The sequence below is a fragment of the Anabrus simplex genome, chromosome 8, assembly GCF_040414725.1.
Source record: "Anabrus simplex isolate iqAnaSimp1 chromosome 8, ASM4041472v1, whole genome shotgun sequence".
Classification (NCBI taxonomy): domain Eukaryota; kingdom Metazoa; phylum Arthropoda; class Insecta; order Orthoptera; family Tettigoniidae; genus Anabrus; species Anabrus simplex.
In genome coordinates this window covers 141353370-141367231 of record NC_090272.1, presented here as the reverse complement: position 1 = coordinate 141367231, position 13862 = coordinate 141353370, and the positions used below count along the sequence as shown (strand labels likewise).

The following is a 13862-nucleotide window of genomic DNA, read 5'->3' as shown; positions in this document are numbered from 1 at the left end:
CGCTTCCTTCCCACTCCCAGCCCTTCCCTGTCCCATCGTCGCCATAAGACCTATCTGTGTCGGCGCGACGTAAAGCAAAAACAAAAAAAAAAGAGTTGCCGAAATGGAATGGGACCTTCTTCCTCAAGAGAACGTCAATGTACTTAATCGCGCGCATGCCACAGAGACCTGATAATGCCGTACACGGTACTAAGGCAGAGTGAAGAAGGGACAACCTGCACTAAGAAACACACACACACACAAATTGTAACCTTTTCATTATTGCTGTTTATTTGCATTATATATTGTAAAAAAAAAAAAAATTTGAGTTTCTAAAAGTTTACATTTTCAGGTTGTGTGTGCTCCTGTGATACAATAAACAACATTCTATAACTTTATTATTGTGTTGAATCCTTGATATTCCAAACCCCTTTTTTGCGGTGCAGAGAAGCCTTAATCTTCCACTCCTCTTATGGTCTTCGTAACTTGTAGAGAGTTGGATTCGCTTTTATTACTTACCTTCTGTATTTTATCAGCTGGTCACGGACACTGCCCACAAGCAACGATAATCCTTTATTCAGAAGAGCCCACGGCTGGTATTTTTTCATAATTTAAAGGCATGTCTTCAAGAATAATAATAATAATAATAATAATAATAATAATAATAATAATAATAATAATAATAATTGGGCGAGTTGGCCGTGCGGTTAGGGGCGCGCAGCTGTGAGCTTGCATCCGGGATATAGTGGTTTCGAACCCCACTGTCGCCAGCACTGAAGATGGTTTTCCGTGGTTTCCCATTTTCACACCAGGCCACGACCGTTTCCTTCCCATTCCTAGGCCTTTCCTATCCCATCGTCGCCATAAGACCTATCTGTGTCGGTGCGACGTAAAACAAATAGCAATAATAATAATAATAATAATAATAATAATAATAACAATAGGACCGAGAATCAAAGATGGAGTATTTTTTAAAAACCAAATGCGGAAATATATTAAAGAATCTCCAAAATTACACACACAATGCGCATGCGAAGAATACTATTCATGGAGCACTTTGAAAAAATTGACTCAGACACACAGAACTTACATATTCTTAAAGAATAAAACCACTAGATCAAATCGGTAAAAACAGACAGAGAAAGACCTGAAGGAATTAGAATCACCAGATCTACTGGGCCGAGATGAAATCAGAAAAAATACTGTACACTGGCACAGGGTTTTGCAGATGAGATAAAGACTAATCGACATGTATGGACCCTGCAACGAAAATACACCCATTCGCTACTTATGGAGGAATACTAGGCCAGAAGAAAAAGCCAACAAATGTTGATTCCGCGCGGTCCTAAGTGACCCATTCGCGACGACGATGAAGAAAATGAAGAAGATGGCGCGTGGGCTCCGAAGAGGACTGGTGTAGATCGAGTTCAGGCCCATAGGTGATCCGTGCACCTTCGGGCATGGGGCCCTGGCTACCTCGCAGGTAAAGAAAGCTCTCTGGACAGGTATGTTTTTTTGTTTTTTGCAAGGGGCTTTACATCGCACCGACACAGATAGGTCTTATGGCGACGATGGGATAGGAAAGGCCTAGGAGTTGGAAGGAAGCCCCAGCATTTGCCTGGTGTGAAAATGGGAAACCACGGAAAACCATCTTCAGGGCTGCCGATAGTGGGATTCGAACCTACTATCTCCCGGATGCAAGCTCACAGCCGCGCGCCTCTAAGCGCACGGCCAACTCGCCCGGTGGACAGGTATGGGTTGGGTTTGGAGACACGAAGGAGTGAGAGATTTCATAAGAAAGGAATTGTGAAATTGGTGGTAAGAGGAAATGATCTCTTCGTTAAAGATTGTCGTTTTATTTTCCCTTCTTTTGTCATTAATGACTACTTATATTTTTTCATAATAAGTGGTACTATCTTGACTTGGGAGACTTACTCTATACGTGATCAATACGTGGTGAGTCTATTTTTACTAGTATACGAAACTTATTCTATCGGTCTAGGAGTGATATATTTGATACTTTTCAACCTGAAATAATATATTATTTTGCATGACGGAGTGTCAGAACTAAACTTGGAATTTCTACTGAAAATCAATATAACCTGTGATTCAACCACTCAACTTTGGTCCTTTGGTGCGGTTGTGGGTGTCTTAACATGTATTACTATGGAGGCTGGTTATGCTTATATTGGAAGCCTGTTGAAACATCGTATATGATGCACTTTATCAATTATGGCTTATACTTTTCAGCATGAATGGTAAGTATTCGAAATGAATTACGCCCATCTTGTTATCTCTGCCGTTAACTGCATTCTAACAAGAAGGTAATTCTAAATTGATAACTTTCATATACTGTATATACATCTTCATTATAGACTGATACACCATTCAGCGTTCAGTCTGCAAGCTTCTGTGAATTGAATTCATAATTAATTTCATCAAAACTGTTTGTCATTGTATTTGTCTGGGCGTGAGTGATCTTTCATTTTCATTAAAAAGGGCATGTTCCTTCTTAATTCTTTTTTTACCTAAGAACAAGGTATGTTAGTTTAATTTGAGAATTTATTACACCTGGAAGGAACGTCATATTCATCCTAAACATACATGACAAGCGTGGTTCTGATTTCAGGTTGTGGTCCTCTGGATGTAGATCTAGGTATCAAGGGGGCCTTGGACGGTTAAAATTCATCAGGAGGCCTTTCTGTATTATAGGTGAGTAGCATTCATTGTTCTATCTTCAGAGCAAGAGAAGTATAGAGTGTTCAAAATACAATGTCTCAATAGTAATAACCTTCATACTATAAGATATAAAAATAATGAAATTATGAATTAAAAGAGTATTTCAAAGACAGGAGAATGATAATGCTATCCAAGTAGAATTATTAAATACTTTTTTGGCACCCTGTGCTTCTCTAGCTTGCGATATTTTTCACATTTCGTGTAATGGAGATAAATGATTTCACAGCAAAGACGATTTTCTCTATTCTTGTATTACATTTTCGGACTGGAGAAAAATATAGAAATAATAGGCGTCGAGTTCTGAAGACACGTTAAGAATTTAAAGGTCAATTCTCTGAATAAATGTATTGCACTAGCAGTGAAAACATAGAAGAGGAGGATGTTAAATAAAAACAATAAGAATAGCAATTTTACCATCATAATTTGAGAGCAAATTATTTAAATTAAGTGGGGTTCACAGCCCTACGTAGGCCTATGTAATCTTTAAATAATAAATTAATTAATTAATTAATCAAGCTATTTTATTTACAATTTGATTTACGTCGCACCGACACAAATAGGTTTTATGGCGACGATTGGATAGGAAAGGGTTTGAAGTGGGAAGGAAGCGACCGGTACAGCCTCAGCATTTGCCTGGTGTGAAAATAGGAAACCACGGAAAACCATGTTCAGGCTGCCGACAGTAGGGTTGAACCCACTATCTCACGAACGCAAGCTGACAACTACGTGACCCAAACTGCGCATCCACACGCTCAATAATCACGCAATCTCTCTCTCTCTCATCTTCCATCTGTCCTCCTATTTTCTCCACGACTTCTGTAACTTGGTGCTGTAATTTTAGCCTGGGTCTTCTCTATTGCAACGTTAAGTCGTCTCCGTACAAACTATGAAGGCCCTTAGAGGGGTGGAAGGTAAAGCCTTCCACTATGAGTAACCTCGGCACTCACCTTTGCCCCCAGAAATTAACCTGGTACTCATTTTTGGCGTAGTCTGAGTGAACCTCAGGGCCCATATGCACCTCCAGAAGTTCAAATCTCACTTCTGAAATTTGTTGACTTTCTGTCGGGGATCCGAACCCATGTCCTTCCTGGTGAACCAAGCACGCCATTACCGCCTCCTTATGCAACCCCTCTCGTGACATGTCCTTCTTCTTCTTCTTCTTCTTCTTCTTATTCTTATTCTTCTTCTTCTTCTTCTTGGCGATCTTGAATTCGGATGCAGCAACACGGAACAGAGACGTCGTGTTCAACCCATACCAGTGTACGAGGTTCTTCATCCATAGAGTCCGTCGTCTACCAGGACTCTTACGTCCTTCTATTCTTCCTTGTATAACAAGCTGCAGGGTTCTGTACTTATCATTCTGCATTACACTGTATGGCCGAAGTATTCCAGCTTCCGCCTTTTAATGGTCAGCATGACTTCAGTCTTCTTTCCAAGTCGATCCAACACCTCGGAATTCCGGATTCTGCCTGTCCACGAAATGCGAAGCATCCGTCTGTACACTCACATTTCGAATGCTTCAAGTCTTTTACAGAGGGCTTGAGTAAGTGTCCAGCCTTCCATTGCATAAAGTAACGTGGGAGAGATATAGGCACGGACCAGACGGAATCTTAGGTTTTTTTGTAGGTTGCGGTTGTTGAGCAGTTTCTTCATCTGCATGAAGATGTTTCTCGTATGTTCAATGCGGACCCGTATTTCTTGGCTGCAGTCCCATTTCTGGTTGAGGTAACATTCTGGATACTGGTATTGGTGAATCCTAGCGATGGGTTCATTGTCGAGAGTGAGCTGCACGTGGACGTCTTGTCGTTTACTGACGACCATGAACTGGGTTGTCTTAATGTTTATCTTCAGTCCTCTGTTGCTGCAAGCAACATTCACTTTGTCTAATAATACTTGAAGGTCTTCTGCGTTGTCTGCTAGCAATACCGTGTCGTCAGCATAACGGAGGTTTTTTAGACTTTCCCCGTTGATAATGATGCCTATGGTAGACAGTTCTTCCAGAGCCTCTGAGTAAATGTTGAAGAGTAGAGGCGATAATACGCAGCCTTGTCGAACGCTACCGCGGAAGTCTATTTCTTCTGACAGGTTTTCCTCAATCTTGACTGCTGCTTTCTGACCCCAGTACAAGTTGGCAATAATCCGAATATCTCGGTCGTCAAGTCCGATGTTCTGCAGAATTTCCATCAACTTCCCATGCTGGACTTTTCAAATGCCTTTTCGTAGTCTATGAAACATACATAGACATCCTTGCTCATTTCCAAGCAACGCTGGACAGGTACTTGAATACAGAAAAGTGCATCTCTAGTCCCAAGACCATTCCTGTGTTTCAATTATCACTTCTTCACACTTAGCACGGATTCTACAATGAATGATTTTTTAAGAATATCTTTAGGATATGGCTCATCAGACTGATGGTTCTGTGCTCTTCGCATCTTCTGGCATTTACCTTTTCGGAGAGAGTGATAAAAGTGGACCTAAGCCGGTCTTCTGGAATTATTCCAGTTGAGTAGATTTTGTTGAATATCTCTGTCATAATTCTGATACCATTGTCATCCAGGAGTGTGAGGTGTTCTGCATGCACTTCATCAGGTCCAGGACCTTTCAATTTTTCGTTTGGTAGATGACACGCCTCACCTCGTCCTTCAAAATGGCAGGACCTGTATTCGCCTTCGTTCACACCATGTTGGTGAGATGACATGTCCAAACTGTATTAATATTTTTGTCCTTATTTCTATGTTTAGACCCTTGACCTTAAATCCCATGACTCCCTAACATCAGGATTAATTGTCTTTAAACCACCTAGCAAAGCCCCAGGGAGCTACAGCCTTGACGAGCCTTTGCCTACCAAGAGACGGCTGCTTAGCCTGAAACCCTGCAAGTTATAAGAATCATCTTGGCCGTTATTCTTGGCTCTCTAGACGGGGGCCGCTATCTTACCGTCAGATAGCTCCTCATTGTTCTCATGTATGCTGAGGAGACCTCTAACCCTCAAATCCAGCTAAAAATCCCTTATCCAGACGGGAATCGAACCCGGATTCTCCCGGTAAGATCCAGGCTCGCTGTCCCTAATCTGGATTTTCCTCTTGTATTTTGTTATCCTGTTTCCTAGTGCCTTTCAGGTACGTACCCTACCTTCTGTTAGGATTTCCTTCTGGCGTACTTTGTAATACACTCTTTCGCAAGCAAATTGTATCTGTCCTAGACACTCCAATTGTTCTGCACTTCCCAGGAACGATTCCTGTCCTCTTCAATACTTCTCCATGCATTTTATTTCAACACTTGAAGTGACGTATAGTGACCAATACATCTAATTTGAGGCCATCAATTCTTGTAACCATTGACCGTAAGAAGACAACCTTATCCATCTCATACAGATAACCCACATCTTGCCTGGATGGAAAATTAGGAAGGAAAAAATAAACAAGAGAGCGTGCCTTTCCGGCCTTCGAGGATACAAAAGACAGCAAAATGTTTGTCATGAAATGTGCATTGGTACTTTCATAGAATTTAAAAACCTGGTCGGTGAAAGTAGAATTATCTCTACATACTCTCAGCTTTAAACTTTATCTTTACCATCTGGCATCTAAATTTTAGGGTTATAAGATTGTGAAATTAAGCTTATGACCAACACTTCATCTTGAATTCAGAGTGATAGGAGAAAAGCTCTCAGGGCGAATATAATACTATTTGAAGTTGGATAACTGTTTGTATGTTGAAACTATTTCAGCATTCTCCGAAAGTAAAAATTGTTGAATTCTTCTAATGTAAAAAATTTTAGGCAAATACGTCCTCCTTGCAACGAAATCAATTATTTTCATTACAACCCATGTTATACACATTTCAGCCAAAGAATTTTTTAATAAATAACTCACCACTACACTCTTACGTTGTTTATAAAATCGTTGATAGTTCTAGATGTATGTGTAGTGAGTTCCGATAACAGTGCTTTGGATGACATGTGTTGATATCAACAGATTACTTTATCTTGTATTTCTTGCATGTAGGTGTTTAGGGAATGCAATGCTACTGCTTCGGCATGACTCTTCCCACACCAGCTAGAAGTAATATCGGATCGTTTAAGTCCTTATTTGTTTGAGAATAAGGCTGAAATCCTAAACTTAAGTAATTCCGATTATTGGGGCAGTCAAACTTAAACTTCTCATCAATATTTCATCGTCTTTGACCAAGAAACAATCGCATGTAACTGGAATTTTGGTTACATTATTTGGTCAGTTGGTAAACTGTAACAAGTATGTTCCACCATATAATGGTAAAATTACACTCTTCTTCGTTCCAAAAATGTAAGAAGATAACATTCTGCATATGTGTTATCTAGATGTATTTCAAAGGAAACATGCATGAAAATTAACATCCCTTATTTGATATTAGTTTGTTTTAGAACCTTCCTGGTACGTATGTAACTGTTTTGGTAAAATAGCCCTCATATTTTTATTTCCTTATTAAAACACTAAATAAATGCCCAAAACTATTAAAAGCGCGTTGGAAATAATATGTGCTTGACTTTCCTCAGCCAATATCGTGTTAATGCACAATTTCATACAAGCCGACATTAATAAATATCTGAACATCATGAGGGAACCGTTTTAAAAGCTTTGGCTTCACAGACAAGTTTACTATGCTGTACTGATGAAATGATTAATATTATTTTCTAATCAGTGAAGATACAAGAGTGATATCGTCACAGCCTTTTCACTGAGGTCCGAATTCCGACCATTGTATGTGAGGTTTTAGAAATGAAAGCAAGAGGACTTGTTGCTTTGATTATTATATCAACTGTGACGAAAAACAACAAGCGAACTTGCTTGTGTACTTATTGATACGGGTGAAGTGTCTCTAGGTCCATCAGATGGCAGAACACTTGACGTCATTACTCACAATCATTTATAATCGAGTATGATGGGGTTGCTACCGGTAAGTCTTCAGCTTACTAATCGGGCCGATCTGCAATGTATACACTTTACCGCAATGGCGGCAAACAAATATTCAGAAGCCATATAGCAATTAGCCATTTCTCATTAGGACTTCTCTATTTTTACATGACATAAAATGAATTAAATTAATACTGTGTTTGGGTCAAAATGTTAATGAATTTTTACTAATGGTCTGTTGAATTCGAAAGCATATTCGTGTCTGAAACAGTCGTACAATCAGTCTGAGTTTGGTAAAGTCAAATTGTTGGAATGCGAGTGTCGTTTCTGGAAACTGGACAGTCGGCGCAGTTAATACTTGGAAGAAGGATGTACAACATGAAGAAGACATTCCAGGCGTCCAAAACCTACAAATGCCAAAGGGAAAACCTACCTTTTAAGGTCGTCAGTAGGTGGCCGTTATGGCAGCATTGGTAAACAGTAATCAGTTATGTAGTGAATTCTGTAATAGTTATTTGTCAGTATTTATTATGGTATATCTTGTATGTACATCGGCCTCTCCAAGAGCTACAGTTGGAAACCCATCACAAAGCTTCCAAGTTGCAAATTTGCATCCAACGGTACAACTAGGAAATGGAATTAAAGAATATTGTATTGCCCAACAATGTCTGTGAAAATCAGATGATCACAGCTGCTTCAGATTATTCAGATATTTATAATCTGCAGTGTATTAATGGATTTTCTGAAAACCTCAATTTTAATTTAACGTTGTGATGAAAATGAAAATGAAAACCTACAACCTGTTTTCCAGTCAATAACCGGGTCAGGGATGTAATGAATGAAGCAGATATAGGCCATTAGTACGATGGGGTCGCCACTCCCAAAGTGATTTATTAATGACTGATAGATGCTATGAAATGAGAATGGAGAGTGTTGCTGGATTGAAATATGACAGGGAAAACCGGAGTACCCGGAGAAAAACCTGTCCCGCCTCCGCTTTGTCCAGCACAAATCTCACATGGAGTGACCGGGATTTGAACCACGGTATCCAGCGGTGAGAGGCCGACGCGCTGCCGTCTGAGCCACGGAGGCTTCTAACGTTGTGATATAATTCATAAATGCTTCTTTAAGGAACCGATACTGGCATTAAAACGTGGATGTATCGTAGAACGTTGAAGGTCCCACGGGTAGACTACGTCACCAACGAGAAGGTTCTTCGTAGTAGTGGATAATCTACTGCTAAAGTTTACAACCTTAAGGTTTGTTGGCAGCAGCTCTCCAAGGTTTCGGTTTTGTGCCATTGTCTTCAGTTCTACAGAAGATTGGCATCCCAGCTCCTCCACCAGTTGACCAATATATTCCAGTCTAGGCCTTCCCTTAGAATTTCTTCCTTCCACAAAGCCCTCCACGATGAAGACTAGTAAAATCTCATGTCTGGTTGTATGACCAATCCACATATTTCTTCCTTTCTTCATATGCATTGACAAGCTCGAGGTTTCTTAAACTGATTTCTATTACTTTCTCATTATTAACAGTCATGTTGAAGTCTTAACCCTAGTAAAATTCACGAAAGCAGCCTATTTCGGTCAAATGTTCCGAAATGATAAATACAGCCTGTTGCAACCGATTATACGAAACAAGGAAATGTGAAAGTGGGCGGAGAAGAATATCCCGAGCGCGGAACCTCCGACAGTAGTTCGACATGCGCCAATGATAAGAGAAGCGAAAAATAGGAAGAGTTATTCCTTGTGGAGGAAACAGTGCCACAAGAAGAGGAAGAAGAAGAATAGTACTAATAAAAAATACGTATACACTTGTTTAACTTTTGTATAGTTATACATTGAATAAACCCTGTCTAAGCGTTGCATATTTTCCTTACTAATAAACATTATACGCACTGTATTACTATATTGAACGTATACACTCGTTCCAAGCCGTAGGAATCACTTTCTGCAGTTCACTGACGTAACGCTTTTGCTGGTTACCTAGGAGCAAAATCTTTCGAGAAGCCGCTTGGTAGCACGAATAGAATGTTCGAATAAACAAGAACAGAACATTAATACACATATTTCAGCGGTATATTGATCTGACCAGTATTAATTATGTCACTGATAATAATTACTAATCTCATTCCGAGCCCTTGTCCGGAGTGCTATGAAAACTTGCAGTTCGCAAGATATGGTACTGTAGAGCCACCTCTTGGATCTTTCATTAAGTCATTTCTAACTGTGTTAATGACAATTCGAGCATCTTCGTAAATTTCTCAAATCGATATTTCATTTTAAATCTTTCATCATCTAAGAGAAATAGGTGAGTCCATCTCTTAAAGTGTTTTATTTTACGAACATTTCCAGCCTACATAACCTCTAAAGCTTCCATGTTAAAAATATCATAGAGATCATCAACGGTTTTTTTTTTACCGGGTGAGTTGGCCGTGCGGTTAGGGGCGCGTGGCTGTGAGCTTGCATCCGGGAGATAATGGGTTCGAATACCACTGTCGGCAGCCCTGAAGATGGTTTTCCGTGGTTTCCCATTTTCACACCAGACAAATGCTCGGGCTGTAACTTAATTAAGGCCACGGCCGCTTCCTTCCAACTCCTAGGCCTTTCCTATCCCATCGTCGCCATAAGACCTATCTGTGTCGGTGCGACGTAAAGCCACTAGCAAATATATATATATATATATATATATATATATATATATATATATATATATATATAGCAACGTTATTTTCCATTCTTTCAATGTGTGCTTAATGGATAAGTCGAATACTTTACCACGATTGTATTACTGCAAATAGTAACCACAAGTAAAATAAACTGATCACTCGTTGTTTCAGTTTCGTCACTTGCTGCTATGCAACGCTTATACAAGGGTCTGGTCTGTATAAACAATTCAGTGAATAACTGTAACAGATGTATATACAGGAGACTGATACACAGTTTATTAATAACAAATTGCACATAAACGGTGTATAAAGTTATACGCCGTATATTAGTAAGACTGGAAGTGTGTAAGTGAGTCACCTGAAGAACCTAATTTGTTTTTGCTATTTTGTTTTACGCCGCACCGACACAGATAGGTCTTATGGCGACGATGGAACAGGAAAGGCCTAGGAATGGGAAGGAAGGGGCCGTGGCCTTAATTAAGGTACAGCCCCAGCATTTGCCTGGTGTGAAAATTGGAAACCACGGAAAACCATCTTCAGGGCTGCCGATAGTGGGATTCTAACCCACTATCTCCCGGATGCGAGCTCACAGCTGCGCGCTCCTAACCGCACGGCCAACTCGCCCCGTTCCTCGTTTTATTTGTTCGTATGACGTTATAATTCAAAATACCGTCCGGCTCCATGGCTGAACGGTCAGCATGCTGGCCTTTCGTCACAGGGGTCCCGGGTTCGATTCCCGGCAGGGTCGGGAATTTTAACCATCATTAGTTAATTTCGCTGGCATGGGGGCTGGCTGTATGTGTTGTCTTCATCATCATTTCATCCTCATCACGACGCGCAGGTCGTCTACGGGCGTCAAATCGAAAGACCTGCACCTGGCGAGCCGAACATGTCCTTGGACACTCCCGGCACTAAAAGCCGTACGCCATTATTATTATTATTATTATTATTATTATTATTATTATTATTATTATTATTATTATTATTATTATTATTATTCAAAATATCGTAATTAGAAAATCTAACATTTGAACTCCAGTGTTACGTTTTATCATTTTAGGTACTTCAACCCCTGTTTAATGTCTCTCTTTTTTTAAAAATTTCGTGTGGTTATTTCTACCTTGGTGTAGCTCTTGTAAGGCAGATCTTCTGGCGAGGGTGGATGGCATCTGCCGTGTATAGGAAACTGCGTGTTATTGTAGTGGAATGTAGTGTTGTGTGAGTTGCAGGCATGCTGGGAACGTCACAAACACATAGTCTCTGAACCAGGCGAATTAACCATTTGAGGTTAAATTTTCTGACCCGGCCGGGAATCTAACCTAAGGCCATCTGAATCGAAGGTGACTGCGCTGACCATTATGCCAAGGAGAATGCCCCTCTGATAGTGCGAGAAGTATTTTTCTTTTTAATAAGTAAGCAGTATTTTATTTCTAAGACGATATTCGACTCATCATGACGGCATGATAAGGTCTTGCCATGTGATAGACTCTTGGTCTAGTAGAGATGGATGTTTTCATGATGTTTTAGTCTGTAATACCCGTTACGGAGTTAGAATACTATGTGAAGGTATGAGTATACAAGCAGATATAGCAATAAAGTTAATAAAATACTGTTCTAGATTAAGAAGGGAGGACTGGAGGATAATATTAAATTTAGCATACCAACAACAGACGAAACGCTTAAATGATGATTATTGGCTAATGAAAGAATAGGAATGGGAAAATAATGGGATGAAGAGATTCAGAACAAAGATAAACATTTGTACGAGGTAGTAACGATTAGAGTGATATTGAGAAGCAGATGATAATGGCGGAATGTAAGACTATAAGAACATTATCTGAATTATGTGAATTTATTCAAAACATGTCAATAAAGAAAGAACGGCTTACAAATAGAAAAACAAGAAGTATGATGTGGTGGCTAATGAGGGTATATAAGAATAAGGGTCAGAGAGAGAGCAACTTGACGAAAACCTTTGTTTATTTTGTGGAGAATTTGTAGACAGATGCAATAAGAGTAAAATATCTGGATAGGGAATATAAAATAAAATTAGAAAGAGAGAAAGAATTCCACACAATTGAAAAAATATTAAATAAAGAATGGCTTATGCCTGGAAGAACAGCAATTTTTGTATCTTAAAAAAATGTGTAAAATGGAAATAAGAAAGAATAAAGCAAGCACTAACGAAAATAATAAAGAGTAAGGTATATGTTCGTCGCGAAATATGTAACACTGTATTACATCTAGGACAACAAGAAGAGAAGGGGGTATTACACGTAGAATGGATATATTTACTAGTAGGCTTAGATAAACACTTGTAACAAAGGTAATGTAATTGCAAGAAAAGAATGCTCTCTTCCCAGTCTCAGGCGCTCCTAAACTAGGGATGGGAGTATTCTATTCTAAATAAACCCCCTGAATGAAATAGCGTACGGCTTTTAGTGCCGGGAGTGTCCGAGGACAAGTTCCGCTCGCCAGGTGCAGATCTTTTGATTTGACTCCCGTAGGCGACCCTGGCGTCGTGATGAGGATGAAATTATGATGAAGACGACACTTACACCCAGCCCCCGCGCCAGCAAAATTAACCAATCATGGTTAAAATTCCAGATCCTGCCGGGAATCGAACCTGGGACCCCTGTGACCAAAAGAACCATTTAGCCATGGAGCCGGACAATAAACCCCCTGTGCGTGTGGGACGCAGATGAATAATTCACCCACGGTATCCCCTGCCTGTCGTAAGAGGCGAATAAAAGGGGCGACCAAGGGATGATACATTTGGAACCATCAAAATACTTGTGATTAGTACCATTACGCGATGAACACCATGGGTTGACTTTACTTGCGATTAGCACTACTATATGTACCTGGTTGTGCTCCCTCTTAGAGCAATAACCACTACAACCTGAGGAACTAGTATCAATACTGCCTCCAGCTGGTTCTGTATTTAGTATCCTCGGGGGAGGATTGCTATGGGAGTAGTACCATTATATGAAAAACGACATGGGTCTAAGTTGCTTGTGAGTAGTACCCTTATGTGAGGAACCCTGTGTTGTCCATGAGTTATGCCCTTTTGTGTGACATACCCTAGAACTACATTACCTGTGATTAGTACCACCATGCTAGGAAAGCCATGATTGTTAGTTGCCTGTGATTAGTACTACTATGGTTCTGTTTTACCAGTGATTAGTACTATTATGAGGGGCCAGCGGCCTGGATTTTGGACCCCTTTGGACAACAAGCATCATCCCAGACAATAAGGCATTGTGAATCGGATCCACTGATGGATGGATGGATGGATGGATGGATGGATGGATGGATGGATGGACGGACGGACGGACGGACGGACGGACGGACGGACGGACGGACGGACGGACGGATGGATTTTTCATCATCATTCGTTTTAGATTCGAGTCAGTGGATACGTTCTGAAGTTTTATCTTTCATTTTGTTGCATCTCGTATCAACAGGGGCCGATGACCTAGCTGTTAGGCCCCTTTAAACAACAACCATCATTATCATTCTAAATAACGGTTACATTAATGAGTATTTGAACCGCAACCGCCTTGATGAGAAGCTCGTGACGAAGT

General features: G+C 40.2%; 1 protein-coding gene across 1 annotated transcript in view; it reads left to right on the top strand.

The window, feature by feature from the left end:
* The window catches only part of LOC136879341 (potassium voltage-gated channel subfamily KQT member 1), a 916827-nt gene that overhangs the window by 582733 nt on the left and 320232 nt on the right, over positions 1–13862 (top strand). The window contains exon 3 of the mRNA XM_067153158.2: positions 2609–2691. Coding sequence (XP_067009259.2) covers positions 2609–2691 — 83 coding nt within the window. The remainder of the gene's footprint in view (positions 1–2608; positions 2692–13862) is intronic.